Genomic DNA, 15,473 nt, shown 5'->3' on the forward strand with positions numbered 1-15,473 from the left:
TTAATAAATATTTGCTGACTGATCAAGTGACTCTTTGAGTTCCTGAACTCTTGGTTAAAAAAAAAAAGCTTCTGCATTCTTTAACCACATTAAGAAAGACAGGCGTCCAGGACTCGGTTGGTGCTAAAGTTCACTTCTTGGTCCTCAAATCCTCCTTCCTGGTCCTGTCTTCTCTGGACAGCATCAAGTGCTCTGGATTTCCCTTCTCACCACCAAACCCTTCAAAGAAGGATCTGACAAAATGATCTTGGACTATTTTGGACATCTGATCTGGAGGATTGTGGATACTACATTGCAGGAAGGTTGTTGTCAACCAGGAACCCATGGGAAAGGAAATAACAAAACCAAAATGGTGAGGGGACTAGAGACCATGGCATTCAAAGCACTAGGGAAGACAGTGAAGTGAGACTGTGGAAGGGAGGAGACTGATATGGAAGCATGTCACTCCTTATTTGTAAGAATATTATGAAATAATATTGTTCTGGCCTAAAAAGCTTTCTCTAGACTTGGGAGGATAGGGGGAGAAAACAATTTGGAAAGGAAGTGACAGGTTAAGGACAAAAAAGGTCTTGCATAAGGAAATTGGTTAAAACAGGGAACCCAAATTTAGTAGAAAGAATAACTCTTTGGTTTAATTTTGTCTTTCCCACTCCTGAAGGGATTGGCTGTTGACCCATCCAAAGGCTATCTCTAGGTCTTTATAACCAGAAGGAATAGGAAATGCCTCCTATTATTCCCTTAGAAGGGAAGGACTGCCTTCTCCAAAGATATTGCCTTTTGGGAGGAATCCAGTTGCTTCCTTAAGGGGAGTGGGTCCTGAAAGGAATAGTATGGTGACTTGTTACTCAACTGGAATGCTAAATTGGACTATTTTTATCACTGTGATTTTCATCTACAAGAAGAAAAATATCTACAATTTTCTTGGAACAGATATAACGGAGGGCATAGGAGATCTATCTTGGACATCTGTCTAAGTCAGAAGTGGTCTGGATATTAGATTAGTATTAAATTTAACAAAATTGTTGCTGGCAAACCTATGAATATTTTTATTGCCCCAGAAAGTAGAACAAGATATGTTTAGGTAGGAAGAGGTGGCTGAAAGATGAATTTTATCTCAAAATGAGGGCAAAACTCCCTAAATATTATAGCTGTTCACTTTTAGGGATATTGTCCATCACTACAGGACTGGCCTTTCTACTAAGGCCAGGCTGATCATTTGTTGGGAATATTGTAGAGGGCAATCCTATTCTTCAAAGGATAGATGACATCAGAGAAGTTTCTGCCCCGGAGAGTTTACTAGTCTAGCCAATGTCTTTCCTTGTAAATAAATGCTGCAGACTCAGAACTGCAAGTGTAGTTGGAAGAGCAGTTTTTTTTTGATGACCTCTGGGGAAGGTAGGAATGATGCTCCTAAAATTCCTTTTCCTATTCCCCTTCCCATGGTCTCAGGAACCCTGGGGAAAGCTTCCATCTCTCAGGTGATAAAGTTGACAACAGCGGTTGCTAAGGCAGCTCTACTGAAAATTTCATGAGGAGGGAGGAAAGTGAATGTGATGAGTGACCCTGGAGGCTTGGCAAAGATCTAATAAAATAAATAAATAGGAAGAAAAAGCTGGGTTTGTTTAGCCTGGAGAAAAGAAGACTATGGGAGATGAGGAGGGAAGAGGTATAGGTGTCTTCAATATTAGAAGGATCAGCAAACCTTCAGTATCTCTTGTTTGCTAGTGGGAAGCAGGCTTTACAATGGGAAGAAGTTTCTAGCAACACATAAAAACTGTGTGACTCTATTTTCACATCTGTGAGAATTGGGGACAATCATTTCTTCAGTATTTAACTCTTAAATTTTATATCTTAAATTTTTTTAGTTTTTTTTTTTTTTGATTTTGCAAGGCAATGGGGTTAAGTGGCTTGCCCAAGGCCACACAGCTAGGTCATTATTAAGTGTCTGAGGCTGGATTCGAACTCAGGTACTCCTGACTCCAGGCTGGTACTCTATCCATTGTGCCACCTAGCCGCCCTAGTTGCCCCATTTGTAAGAGTTTTTTTGGAACTGCTTTGTCATCTTAAAGTTCTAGAATTCAAGTTATAATGCTTGATGGATTTTCTAATATTGCTGAAACTTTTCAACAAATCTCTGAGTTAGTAGATCAGGGTTGTGCTGACCTTCAGTAGGTGTGGGGCAGTGATTATAACACTGGGCCTGAAGTCAGAAAGGCTCTAGTTTAAACCCAGTTTCTAACACAGACTGTGACCCTGGACAAATCACTTAACTTCTGTTTGCCTCAGTTTCCTCAATTGTAAAATGAGAATAATAATAGCCCCACGGTGGTGGTGAAGATCAAATGAGATAATATTTTTTGGGAAAAAAGTACTTAGCAAGTATGAGGTGTGAGCTAAATGCTTATTCCATCCTCCATTAAAAAAACAAAACTAATGGTATGTTTCATTAATAGCTGAGTGCTAGCCTGTCTATAATCAGTAAGCATTTATTAAGTGTTTATTATTAATTAGGGGTACATTAACTCAGCCTGAAGAGTGCTTCTGAGCCTGGCAAAATAATGGATTGGGCTTACATTAACTCTTATTCCCAAGGATAATCATGGTTTAAAAAATGTAAATAACTTTTTATGGGTCTCTAACCATTGTAGGTAAATAAAGGAGTTATTAGGTTGTGAGTATAAACACAGGGGAAGAGATTGGTCAGAAGAGATCCTTAAGTATCTGGAAGAGCAGAGTAGTCTTGGAGCAGGCTTGTCTGGGACTTGGATTACATTTTCCAGAGCAAGTTGTAGCCATATCTTAGAGCCTTGAGAGGATTTGGGGATGTTTTCTGGGTCATGAATGGGAACGCTTCATCATATGTCTTGTCTTTCAGGAAGAAAGACAGAGACAGAGACAACAGGAAGAGAGAGACAGGAAAAGATGAAAGATAAGGGGGAAAGGAGAAAGGGAAGAAGAGAAAGAGGACAGAGACAGAGGGAAAGAGACATTGAGAGAGAGAGAGAGAGAGAGAGAGAGAGAGAGAGAGAGAGGTGGGAAGAAGAGAAGAGACAGAATCGGTTGTTTTTCTCACTATGACAACTGAGTGGAGGACATATTACTGTGGCTAGGGACCTGAGTCTGGAAGCCCAACCAGTAGGCTATTACAGGAGTTCATAGGTGAGGTAATGAGGATGTACACCTGGATGGAGATGAGTGGAGGGAAGGAGGAATGATTGTGAGTTGTTTAATGACAAGACTCCACAAGAGCTTGGCTGTGTTGGGTGAATGTGGAAGTGGAATCAGTGATGGTACTGAGCTTGCAAGCCAGAAGGATGGGTGTGAATCAAGGGGTGTGACAACAGTTCCTCGGCATCACTATCCCAGAATGCATTTTGTTGCAGGAAGATGGGGAGTTCTTGGTCAGTGTCAGCCTTAGAGCTACCCCAAGTTTGGGAGTTCCTGGACTCAGTCATCTAGAGTGAAAATGAGTTTGAGTTTTCTGGCAACACCAGCCTCTTGGAGAGGGACAGAAGAGACTCATATTTAGGGCTCCCAGAAATGGAGGAATGGTGGGAACAATGATACAGAAAAGAAAAAGAATTGCTATTATAGCAAGTTATTTAGAAAGATCCATTTTGATGGTTTTGCATGTTGTTCAGTCATTTTAGTTGTGTCAACTCTTTGGGATCCCATTTAGGGTTTTCTTGGCAAAGATATTGGAGTGGTTTTCCATTTCTCTCTACAGTTCATTTTACAGTTGTGGAAATCAAGGCAGACACGGTTAAATGCCTTGCCCAGAGTCACTCAGTCAACAAGGATCTGAAGCCAGATTTAAACTCATGAAGGTGAGTCTTTCTGATTTTAGACCACACACTCTATCCATTTTACCCTATTCTGCACATGGTAGATGTTTAATAAGTGATTGTTGGGTGAAGGAGTGGAGCGGAGTGTGTAGAGTTGCCGATATGGCCAGGGCTATACACACCTCATTGTCAGTATACACATATGTGGATATGCCAGATATGAGAATCTTATCTATTGTATTTCTTCTCCTGGACAAAGACAGACCATCTCTGGTCCCAAGACTGTGGGGAGTAGGGATGAGCCAGGACTGGATTCTGTGCTTACCTCTGCCTGGGTGAAGTTCCTCAGGGCATCCCCACTGCTTCCCAGGCGAGAATGCGCCAGTCGACCTAGCCGAGGGCTGCGCTCCACTAGGTAAAACAGGTGTTTGGAGTCTGTATCTTCATTGGTGGTCACTTTCAGATTTCTGCTGGTAATGGTCTGGAAGGCTCCTGTGAGAAGGCAATTTGGGAGCCCATTAGGTTTCTGGGTAGTTATAGGATCACAGATTTAGGGCTGGACGGGAACTTAGAAGTCCAACCTTTTCATTTTACGGATGATAGAATGGAGGCATTTGCCTAAGTTCACATAAGGTAAAAGTGACAGAGTTGGGATTTTTGAACCAAGGTGTTCAGTGGTTTCTGATAATGTCTAACTCTTCTTGACCTCATTTGGGATAGATACTGGAGTGGTTTGTCATTTCCTTCTCTTACAGAGGAAAATGAGGCAAGTAGGACAAAATGACTTACCCAGGGTCACACAACTAGTAATTCTCTGAAACCTGATGTGAACTCAGGAGTCTTTCTGACTCAGGCCTGGCGCTCTATCCACATTGTCACCTTTACTCTGCACCTTGAACCTTGATCTTGAACCATAGTTCCTGACTCCAGATGCAGTGAGAGTCCGATGCTTCACCTGACAAGCTGTCCAGGGACCGTTAGAAGCTAAAGGACAACCCCTTGGATAGACTTTCTTTTGCTTCTGCTGCTGCTCTGAATCTGATTGGCTGAGGTTAAGGGGTTTCTTTTTCCAAGAGGAGTGAGCCTAAACCTCATCCATCACTTTGCCAGGTCTAATAGCACCATTCTGACCGGCTAATAGCTCCAAAAAAAAAAGGCAACAGCTGAAGAGTAAATAGACAGACCATTTGTTTTCAAGCAGACCCACCTGGACAGATGGTCAGGGCTTGGTTGCTTTCCACAGTGATTTGTCGCAGCTTTTGAGCCTTCACAGAGAAGAAATGTCCTGGAGAGGTGTTATCTCCATCAGAGAGGTTGAAATGGAACCCACCATCCAGGGGCCCTGGAGAATGACAGAAGGTGGCACCATGAATATGATTTGACTTCTCACTATTCCCTTAGAGGTTGGGTGGAGCCCTGAGGGGTAGAGGTGGGATGTTGGGGGGCTTAGGGATGGTCATGGAGGTGGGTTCTAGTTCTGATTATGGATTGTTGTCCACTTTTCTGAGGCTCCATTTCTTTAAGGAGAGATAGCTATCTTCTCCATCTACTCCATAAAGTTGGGGCTGGGGGGGGGAAGAGGAAGAACAGAAAAGATTGGGAAGGGCTAAGCATTATTTAACTTTTGCCAACTCTTCTGCTCCCTACAATGTGTTGAATTCCCTTATTCAAATACAGGTTTCTTGGCAGGGATGGTTATGGCTATCTGGAATCCCTGCAATGGGGGATGCTGAGGCTGGTGGCTTGATTGCACTCAGGAGTTCTGAGTTGCACTCAGGCTAAAGGTGATCAGGTATTTGTACTAAGTCTGGCATCACGATAGTGAATCCTCAGGAGGTGGGGAGGGAGCCACCAAGTCACCTCAGGAAGGGCGAACCTGCTCAGGTAAGGAATGGAACAGGTCAATGCTTCTGTAATAATCAACAGTGGGATTGGGTCTGGGGAATGGCCTCTGTACTTTCAGCCAGAACCAGATAGGAAGATTCAGTCTGAATAGAAAATAAGTAGCAGTAAGTGTTTTTATATTTATCTGTAGCTATATCTATCTCTTTGTCTTCCTGTTTATTTATCTACCTATTTACTCATCATTTATCTACCCATCCATCATCCATTCATCCATCCATCCATCTTTCTGTCTCTCATCTCCCTCTCTCATCTATGTATAAATGCATGCATCTGTCTGTCTGTCTATCTATCTATCTATCTATCTATCTATCTATCATCTAACTATTTTTCTGAAGGTTCATCTCTTCACCAACCTTCATGGACAAACTGAACAAGCCCATTATTGATCTGGGCCTGAGTGAACTGCTGGATCTCTGTCCTTGGTGATAATCTCAGCACAATCTTTCCATTGATTGGTGGCTCGATGGAGAAGATCAAATCTTCTGGCGGGGAGTCAGCATCCTCTCCTTTCAGGATATCAGGGGTGATCTGGGCTGTGGCTCCTTCCCACATCTGTAAGCACATCCCAACATTTAGCCCACCCCAAGTTATTAGACTTAGGACCTTTGCTAATAGGTGGTAGTAGAGCTTGGTTGGGGCCTTGTCAATCGTTAAGACAGTGGTCTTCTTTTATGGCAGTGGGAGGAAGGACACAAGAGTTGGTGCCCACCATCTTCCTATTTATGTAGGGATCAGGGATGCTTTTTAAAATATGGTCATTTCCCTTCCTTCTCCCTTTCCCCTCTCTCAAATCTCTAGTGACTCCTCACTGATAAAATAATTGAGTTTGAATGTCTCAGCTCATCATTTAAAACCTTTCATGGCACAGTGGATTTGGCATCATAGATTTGAGCTTGAATTCTGACTTTGCCACTTCACTGCTCATATGGCCTTACATGAACCTCTGACCCTTGGTTTACTCACTTATAAAATGAGGTGGGGGAGAAGAAATGACCCTAAAGTCCCTTTTGGCTTTGATCTGATGGTCACACCACCTCTCATTCTTAACTCTCAGTTCTCTAATCAGGCCCAGCTCCTCCTTGCCCTCTGTATATACCAGGTTCATTTCTGCTCTGTGCTTTTGCCAATACCATTTCTTGCTCTCCCATCTGAGCTCTATCCATCTTTCAAGGCTCAAGATCCATCTCTTCCAGGAAGCAGTCCCCTAACACTCCAACCCAGACTGACTTTTCCCTTCTCTGATATCTGTTATAGCTTTTATCATTGACCACAAAACTCAGGACTTGACCACATACAGCCTTATATCATTCTTTTCTTCGTAAAGATCTGCCTTATTATCTTTCCAAAGTATCAATCTGGTCACTTCTCAGTTCAAAGTCCCTCAATGGCTCCCCATTGCTTCCTAATAAAATCGAATCCCCATAACCTGATATTCAAACCTTATCTTATAGGACTACTCCTCTCAGTCAATCAATCAATAAATATTTGTTAAATGCCTACTATGTGCAGGAATTGTGCTAAGCACTGGGGATACAAAAAGAGACAAAAGACATCCTGTGTGATGCAGAGAAAAACAGGCTACATTTAGATTTTAAAAATAACAGGTTCAAATGCTACCTCTATTTCTTACTGCCCTATGTGACCCTGGGCCAGATCTTCCTGACTTCAGGTCCTCCCTTAGCATTTCTTGCCCCACCCCTACTCCCCAAAGCTAGGTTCTTCACCCAAGAAATTATTTTATATTTACTTTGAATATATTATGTGTTTCCTGACATGTGCAGATGCTAATGTAAGCTCCTTAGGTGGACAGACTGTGTAAACTTTGCATACCATTTACCTTCCCCAATGTCCAAGCACACAGTAGGTGCTTCTAGTTGATTTCTGAAGAAATGAGGATATGAGAGGATATTAAAGGAGCAAAGGAACTGGAAATTGTTAAATCTAATTTTCTCATTTTATAAATGAAGAAGTTGAGGCCCATTGAGGTGACAGAGCTAAGGTAAGGTCATGTACCTAGTAGAATAAGGCCCTTGTGATTTTTCAATTTTTCAATGTAAGACTTGGTTTTGGAGTACATTCTAAGCCTGAAATTCTATTTCTTAAAGACTTAAACTTTGAAAAAGATTTTTTAATATAGCTATCTGAGGGTGGGCAACTGAGTGACATATAGAATTAAGGAGATAAATGTAACATATTCATGGTTAAATTAAAAGGAAAAAGGGAGCAGAGAATGGGAACTGAGACCCAGAAAGATGAAAATAGGGTGTGTGTGTGTGTGTGTGTGTGTGTGTGTGTGTGTGTGTGTAGAGAAAAAGAGAGAGGAGAGAGATAAGAAAGACAAAAGAAAAAGAAGGTGGGGGAGAAAGAGAGTGAGCGAGCTGGGACTCCACTACACATTACAGGTAAAAACTCAAAAGGAAAAAGAGCTCTCTACCCCTGGCCCCCTTTCTGTCCCCTCCCAGGCGCCAAACTGGGGCCTGTCAGTCACTGGAGCTTCCCGGGGGACCCGTGTGGCTGCTAGATCCAGTTCCTTCATGTTACTGACACCTGTCCTCCAGAACTGGGTGCATATGTATGTCCCCCCCTTCCCTTGCTCCTTGACCTTCCTAGTCACTGTATCCCCAACCTGGGAGGGGTTCCCCTGAACTAGAGACGGTCTTACCTAAGTAAGATGAGAGGAGGAAGCTCAGAAAGGCCCCACTGCTTGTCTCCTCTCCTTCCTCCTGTGCCCCTTCTAGTTGAGCACTGAGACTCTTTCTCAGAAGCCAGAATCTTTCACTCCCCAAGGGGCGCTCAGACTTAGAACATACACAACTATTGACTAGAGAACCCAAGGATGGCATCACACAGGGGTTAGGACCAGGCCCTTAGGGAGAACAGAGAGGAGCTATAGGGAAAGATTCTGAGTTCAGGCTTAGGGGCTAGTTTGGGGGTATAAGGAGCATCATGGGGGCAGGGAAAGTGCTCTGTAAGTATGTACGTTTGGGGGGGTCCTAGGCTAATTCTGCTGATGACACCACTTTGCCCCAGCAGGTTCAATCTACTCCAAAATAGCCTGAAGTTCCAGAAGAGCAGAACCATAGACCTGAGCCACCGTTTCTCTGTGGGTGGTTCCCTCCCTTCCAAAGAGTCAACCTTGGCAGAGAGGCTGGGGCCCTGCCTGTGGGTGTGAGGACCAGAGCTCTGCATCCAGACACCCATCAGACCTTAATTCTGCATCACCCCTAGGACCTGAGGCTCTTCCCAGTACAGAGGCTGCTTGTGTTCTGGGCCTCTGGGACAGTCTAGGGTTTCTTCTCAGCATCAAGCTTTGAAGTAATTGGAGGAAACTCAGAATTTCAGTAAAAGGTGAGTGAAAATAGTGTCATTGCTTTCCCATCCAAATTCACCAACCCCTGGTTTAGGTGATCTTTATTATTTTTTTTTTTTTAATTTTTCAAGGCAAATGGGGTTAAGTGGCTTGCCCAAGGCCACACGGCTAGGTCATTATGAAGTGTCTGAGACCAGATTTGAACTCAGGTACTCCTGACTCCAAGGCCGGTGCTTTATCCACTGCTCCACCTAGCCACCCCTAGGTGATCCTTAAAGTCCTAGGTAGCTTGAAAGCCTATGATGCGGGGGCAGCTAGGTGGCACAGTGGATAGAGCACCGGCCTTGGAGTCAGGAGTGCCTGGGTTCAAATCTGACCTCAGACACTTCATAATGACCTAGCCGTGTGGCCTTGGGCAAGCCACTTAACCCCATTGACTTGAAAAATCTAAAAAAAAAAAAAGCCTATGATGCCACAGAAGGGAAAAAACCCAGGACCACACCGACCACCACCAATAGCCGTCAACATTTAAAACAACAGCTAACATTTATTCAGCACTTAATGTGGGCCAAGTTCTGTGCTGCAGTTTTACAAATATTATACCATTGAATCCTCACAACAACCCTGGAAGGGAGGGGCTACGGTCGCAATTAAATGGAGGTTAAAAAGAGGTTAAGTAATGTGCCCAGGTTCACACAGTCAAGTGTCTCTGGCCCCATTTGGACTTATTCTTGACTTCAGTCCTGGGGCTCCAGTCACTGTGTGCGCCCCAAGGTCCTAGATGTAGAATTGGAAGGAACCTGAGAGGCTAACAAGTTCATCTCTTTCATTTTATAGGTAAGGAAACTGAGGCACAGAATGACTTGTCCAGCTTGGTGTCTGAGTTGGGGTTTGAAGCTGACTCCAAGACTGAATTTCTCCCTCCCTCTCTCCCTCTCTGCCTGCCTCCCTCCTTCCCTCTTTTCCTTCCCTCTTTTCCTTCCCTCTTTCCTTCCTTCCTTCCTTCCTTCCTTCCTTCCTTCCTTCCTTCCTTCCTTCCTTCCTTCCTTCCTTCCTTCCTTCCTTCCTTCCTTCCTTCCTTCCTTCCTTCCTTCCTTCCTTCCTTCCTTCCTTCCTTCCTTCCTTCCTTCCTTCCTTCCTTCCTTCCTTCCTTCCTTCCTTCCTTCCTTCCGGCCTTTCATCTCTATATCTATGCTAAGTGATTGCCCAGCTTCACATGAACAGTGAGTGGGCATCAGAGGCAGAATCTGATTCATTGTATTACCCTGGGGGCAGACCACTGAGTCCACCCCTTAATTTTAGCAGGACTTGGAAAAATAGAGGCTGAGAGACTAAGTGACAGGACAGTTGCACAGCTAGTAAAGTGTCCGAGGAGCATTTCAGCTTAGGCCTTCTGCTCTCCAGCCCAGCCCTCTAACACTGCTCCCCTCTTGGGGGGAGGAGGAGGGGGGAGGAGGAGGAGGAAGAGGAGGAGGAAGAGGGATAGTAGACAGTAGGGGTGGTAGATGGTGATAGTGGTGGTGTTGTTAGTAATAGTAGTAGTAGCAGTAGTAGTAGTAGTGGTAGTAGTAGTAATGGTAGTAGTAGTAGCAGTAGTAGTAGTGGCAGTAGTAGTAGTGGTAGTAGTAGTAGTAGTAGCAGTAGTAGTAGTAGTAGCAGTAGCAGTAGCAGTAGTAGTAGCAGTAGTAGTAGTGGTAGTAGTAGTAGTAGCAGTAGTAGTAGTAGTAGTAGTAGTAGTAGTAGTAGTAGTGGTGGTAGCAGTAGTAGTAGTAGCAGTAGTAGTAGCGGTAGTAGTAGTCGAAAGCCCAGCTGAACCTGAGGGAGGCGGGGGCTCCATGCACTGTGGTGGGGACCCTGGGTGGTTCCCCTTTCCTCCATCATGGTGGAGGATGCTCCAACATGCGTGCTGCGCCTGCCCCCTTGTGGCCAGACTGTGGAATTGCCTTCTCTTCTAGAGAAAGATGGTGCTGGGTATATTTGACCCCCCACTCCCCTTTCCCTGCTAGCCCCCCGATTTCATGTGTCTCTCCTGGGCTTAAGCACGAAGGGGTAGGAAGAAACTCAAGGGCGCTCTCTCATCTCTTTGTATTTGTACCACTAGCACTTGCCATGTTGACTAATTAATAAATGCTTTTAGATGAATTTATAGCCTCCCCCCCCATTCAGATAGTTTTCTTCCCTGCTTCAGGGATGGAAAATCCTTCTGGGTGCCACCTTGGCCTAGGCTTCCTAACTGAGTCTACTCATAAGAGACTCTGGAAGAAAATGACTCATTTTATTTGGAACCAAGTAGTAAAGTTCACTGGGTAGGTTCTCCGGAGACTTGAATTCCAATTCTGGTTTTGTCTTTGACCTATCCTGTGAATTTGAGTAGATCTCATCCCCTTTGAAGACCTGTTTTCTCAGCTGTAAAATGATCAGGAGAATATCTGTCCTGAGTCAGGATTTCTTCGTGGAATGGATGGGAAAACAGGTTGGGAAGGTAAAAGAAGATTGTTCCTATTGTCATTATGATGTAGTTCCTCTCTTCTTTTCAATGGAGTTGGGATAGAAACAGTCACAGGACAAATTGTTCTTTTGTTGTTTATGAAAATATATAGAATTGAACATCCTGTGGACTCTGGCACAGATGGATAAGATAAACCACTTTTTGTAAATGAGCAAAAGTATATTGGGATGAAAGGTTATCTCCTGCAGGTTCATGGGAAACAAAGGATGATAGTAACTCACCAGTTTATCAGTCTTTTAGAAAGATTATCTAATCTGATCTTTGTAAAAATTCCACAAAGGAAGTGATATTATTATTGTCCTCATTTTACAGATGAATAAATGAGGTAATGTACAGTTAATGACTTGTCCAAGGTCATGTGGTAAATCAATACTGGAGGCAGGAGTCACTCTCAGAATTCTTGACTCCAAGCCCTTTATTCCAACCACTGCACCACTTAGTTCTCAGCACTCTGAGATGATCCGGATGACTTCTCTCTATCTCATCCTGTTCCCACATGGTTTCAGTCTCATAATTTTATCTCCCACAGTCTTCCAGGACCTTACTTGTCTCCCTTTATCTCATATTACTAGCCTCTGCTTATTTTCCCTTCTAGGAAAACTGGATGACTTTTTATAGCCCTAGAATGCTTCCTGTTTTTGCCTACCTTTGCTCATTCTGTTGCCCGAACCTAGGACAAAGTCCTCCCCAGCCTTTAACCTAACTTTCATGAAGCCATCTCTGATCTTCCCCACCTCCCACCTAATGTACCAACTCTTCATATTTCATAGAAGACTTTGTTTTGCACCATTTTAATGGCCTGTCAAGCCCTAAATCCTGGAGATACAAACAGTGACTGAAGCCAATCCTTGTTTTCAAGGAAGTCACTTCTAATTAAGAGAGACAATATGGAAGGAGGGTTCAAGTTCATGTTCAGCCCAAGGAACATAGCAAGGTCAGATAGGATTCAGATTTTGGCAAGGAAAAGTGCAGGGTGGATGGTACAGTCCTATGGACTTTGGGGAGCATTAGCAGGATGGATAGTTTCCAACTAAGAGGAGAGTGGGTCCAAGGATCAGAGTGGGGCAGATTACTTATCATGTAATATTGTGCATTATTGCTCTCTGTGTTTGGGTGACTACCAGGAAGGCAGGAATCATGGTTTAATAATAATCATAATCTAAGCTTGGTATTTTACCTGAGCCTTGAATAGTCCTCTGCTAATAGTAGGTATATATTTGCAGAATGAATAAATGAAAGGTGAGAGGAACCTCCTACTACCTCTACTCCAGTGGAGCCCCAGGGGAATCCTGCCCCCAGAGTCCTCTCAATAGATTCTGAAAGTCAATCATATAGATGGAAGAAGGTGGGGTTTCTCATACTGGAAGTGTTGGCTTTGATTTCTAGGTTCTTTAGGTTGGTGACATACTGATGCCTTGGTCATTGACTCTGAATGGCCACTTGGCTCTGGCTGACCCTTCACAGAGCTGCTATTAAACTTCACAGTCTAAGTAGGAATGCTTCCTACCTGAAAGCTGCTATTCAGCTTCTGGGATCTGTGAACTTTCATTCCAGACCCAAGGGAAGGTGCCTGGGAAGGATTCTGGACAAACCAGAGTTCTTCCCTCAGGAGGCCTTACCTGTACACCGGTGTTAATGGTGAGGACTGGGACTTGGTCATTGAGGGGCAGGACAGTGATGCCGAAGGTCACGGGCTGGCTTTGTCGGTCAATCTCAGATGCATTGGCCACAAGGACGAACCTGTCCACCAGGGTCTCACTTCCATCATGTACATAATGGATCAGCTGCTGCTCTACCTTTAGAGAGAAGAGAGATGGATGCATGAGCCCAGTCTCACCTGCCTCTTCCTTTGAGCAGCCCTTCTGGCCCCTTTCTCACCCTCAGTATTTGGTCAGGGATGAGTTGACGTCCTTAGGAATCCCTTCCTTGGCCCATTTCTAAAGTCTAACCACCACGTCTGGTCACATTCAGCCTCAAACTCAGTTGTCCCTGTCTTGTTGGGAGTGACTGTTCATTACCTTCTCATCACTATCTTTTTTACTCCTTCATGGCCACTTCTTTTCCCCTTTTTCTTGACAGCACAGTGGACAAGTGAAATTTAGTTACATCATCAATCAAGGCCTCTACAAGCTGGCCTCATTCTACCTTTCCAGAATTTTTTCTTCCCCTCCCCCTACCATCATCAATCAGATTGGATTGCTCACTATCTTTCCAACATACCAGCTGCTGAACCTTCCCTACTCTTCCTCTCCTCTCCTTTCTCTTCTGTCTGGCCCAGACTAAACCATCCCTTAAGGTCCAGCTCAGTTCTCCCTTTTTCAGGAAAGCCTCCTTTGACCAGCCCAACCTACACTGATCTCTCCCTCTTCTGACCCTTACCGCTTACTCCCTATGCCTACTTAGTAGATTCTTTCCTGTCTTATTAGTAAGCCTTCCCAGATATGACTCCTGTCTTCTCAATAAACCTGAAGCACCCCAAGAACAGAGACCATGTCTATGCCTTTTCTTGTCTCACCACCAATGTAAACTGGCCCAGTACTGAACTTGAGGTGATAAAAAGTTTGAACTCTTCTTGTTTGTCATTCAAGGCCTTTCCGCCTCCCCAGATTTCTCTCTCCTCACTCCTCTCTGCATTCTAAACTCCAGCCCAACTTGACAACTTCTGACTCCCCACACCCACCAAGGACCATCTTGTTCCCCACTTCTGCTCTTACTGTCTAGAGCTAGACTGAGCTATCTCTCTCTCTCTCCCCTTTAAAACCCAACTCAATAATGCTTTATTGATTGGTTCAAAAGGGATCCCTGTAATTCTCACTCCGAGGGCCACCTCGATATTGCAGGAATATCAGAGAGGTCTCTGGTTCTTGCCCTTCTCTGCTGGGGATGATGATACCTCTCTCCAGGTGAAGGTGCTGAAGTTTCCATCTTTGGGTGTCTCTCCTCTCTTTATGCTTCCATGCTGGGGTGACTCCAGGACCAGGAACTCTAGGCCGGACAGCGTGGGGAAGTAGGGGCCAGTGACTTGAAGTACTGGAGGGGCCAGGGTATGGGTCCCACCCTCAGGCACACTGAAGTTCCGAGTCTCCAGGGGAATGGTGACAGGCAGTACCTGCAGTTCAATCTGAACCCCTTCTAATGTGGCCCCCATGCTGGAGGTCACATCCAGGGAGAAGCGGTCAGTCCAACCCTCTGCTTGTGAGTGGAGGTATAAGACCCGGCCCTCATTCACATCCTCCTGAGTGAAGCTGTGGACAGGGTCCAGGCTGGGTGGTTCGTTGGCTGAGGCTCCCTGAGACACAGTCACCAGGTAGCCAGATCTTGGAGGGTCAGTCACCTTGTAGACAATCTCTGCAGCAGGCACATCTTCTTGGGCCACCTATGGGGAGAGGGATGAAGAAAAGAGAGATTTGGTGATTGGGAGAAATTCAGGGGAAAATGGAATATTTAATAGGAGGGAAGAAGGGTGACCTTCATTGCTCTCTTCTCTCTCCCCCTTTCCTCCCTCCCTCCCTCTCTCCATCCATCCCTTCCTTCCATGATTTCTGAGGCTGGTGAACTCAACTGGGGGTTCCATCTTAAGACACAAGGGGGTGCCATTCCTCTTCTCAGACTTTATGGAAACGAAGATGTATTTTTTTTTTCTACACAAAAGACTCTTTCTTCGGATAAGGAGGGTTGGAGGCATGGTGCAATAGCCCATTCACTCACTACCACCAGTCCTGAGAGCTCCTTGGCCAGATTTGTTTGTAAATTCTGGGGTCACCCCAATAGAGTGAGGGAGCTACCTGCTCACTATCTGGCATCCAACCTCTGACCATCAGACCTCCAGCCCCAAATTACATTAATGTCCTCTAAGCCCCTACTGAGGAAAAGAGGATCAGTATTGGGCTGGACCTCTGACTCCATCATTTCAAGCTTGTCCATCTTAGAGATGACAAAAGTGAAGCCCAGGTCACACATGGAC

The 15,473-nt window shown here is 44.6% G+C and overlaps 1 protein-coding gene across 2 annotated transcripts in view; it reads right to left on the reverse strand.

The window, feature by feature from the left end:
* CSPG4 (chondroitin sulfate proteoglycan 4) overlaps positions 1 to 15,473 on the reverse strand; it is a 100,471-nt gene that overhangs the window by 13,306 nt on the left and 71,692 nt on the right. For both annotated transcript variants that reach the window (XM_074232762.1, XM_074232763.1), the window contains 5 exons: positions 14,403 to 14,885; positions 13,129 to 13,305; positions 6,044 to 6,242; positions 4,993 to 5,127; positions 4,111 to 4,277 (listed from right to left, as the gene is read on the reverse strand). In XM_074232762.1, coding sequence (XP_074088863.1) covers positions 4,111 to 4,277; positions 4,993 to 5,127; positions 6,044 to 6,242; positions 13,129 to 13,305; positions 14,403 to 14,885 — 1,161 coding nt within the window. The remainder of the gene's footprint in view (positions 1 to 4,110; positions 4,278 to 4,992; positions 5,128 to 6,043; positions 6,243 to 13,128; positions 13,306 to 14,402; positions 14,886 to 15,473) is intronic.

Source organism: Macrotis lagotis, chromosome 4 (genome assembly GCF_037893015.1).
Source record: "Macrotis lagotis isolate mMagLag1 chromosome 4, bilby.v1.9.chrom.fasta, whole genome shotgun sequence".
Lineage (NCBI taxonomy): Eukaryota > Metazoa > Chordata > Mammalia > Peramelemorphia > Peramelidae > Macrotis > Macrotis lagotis.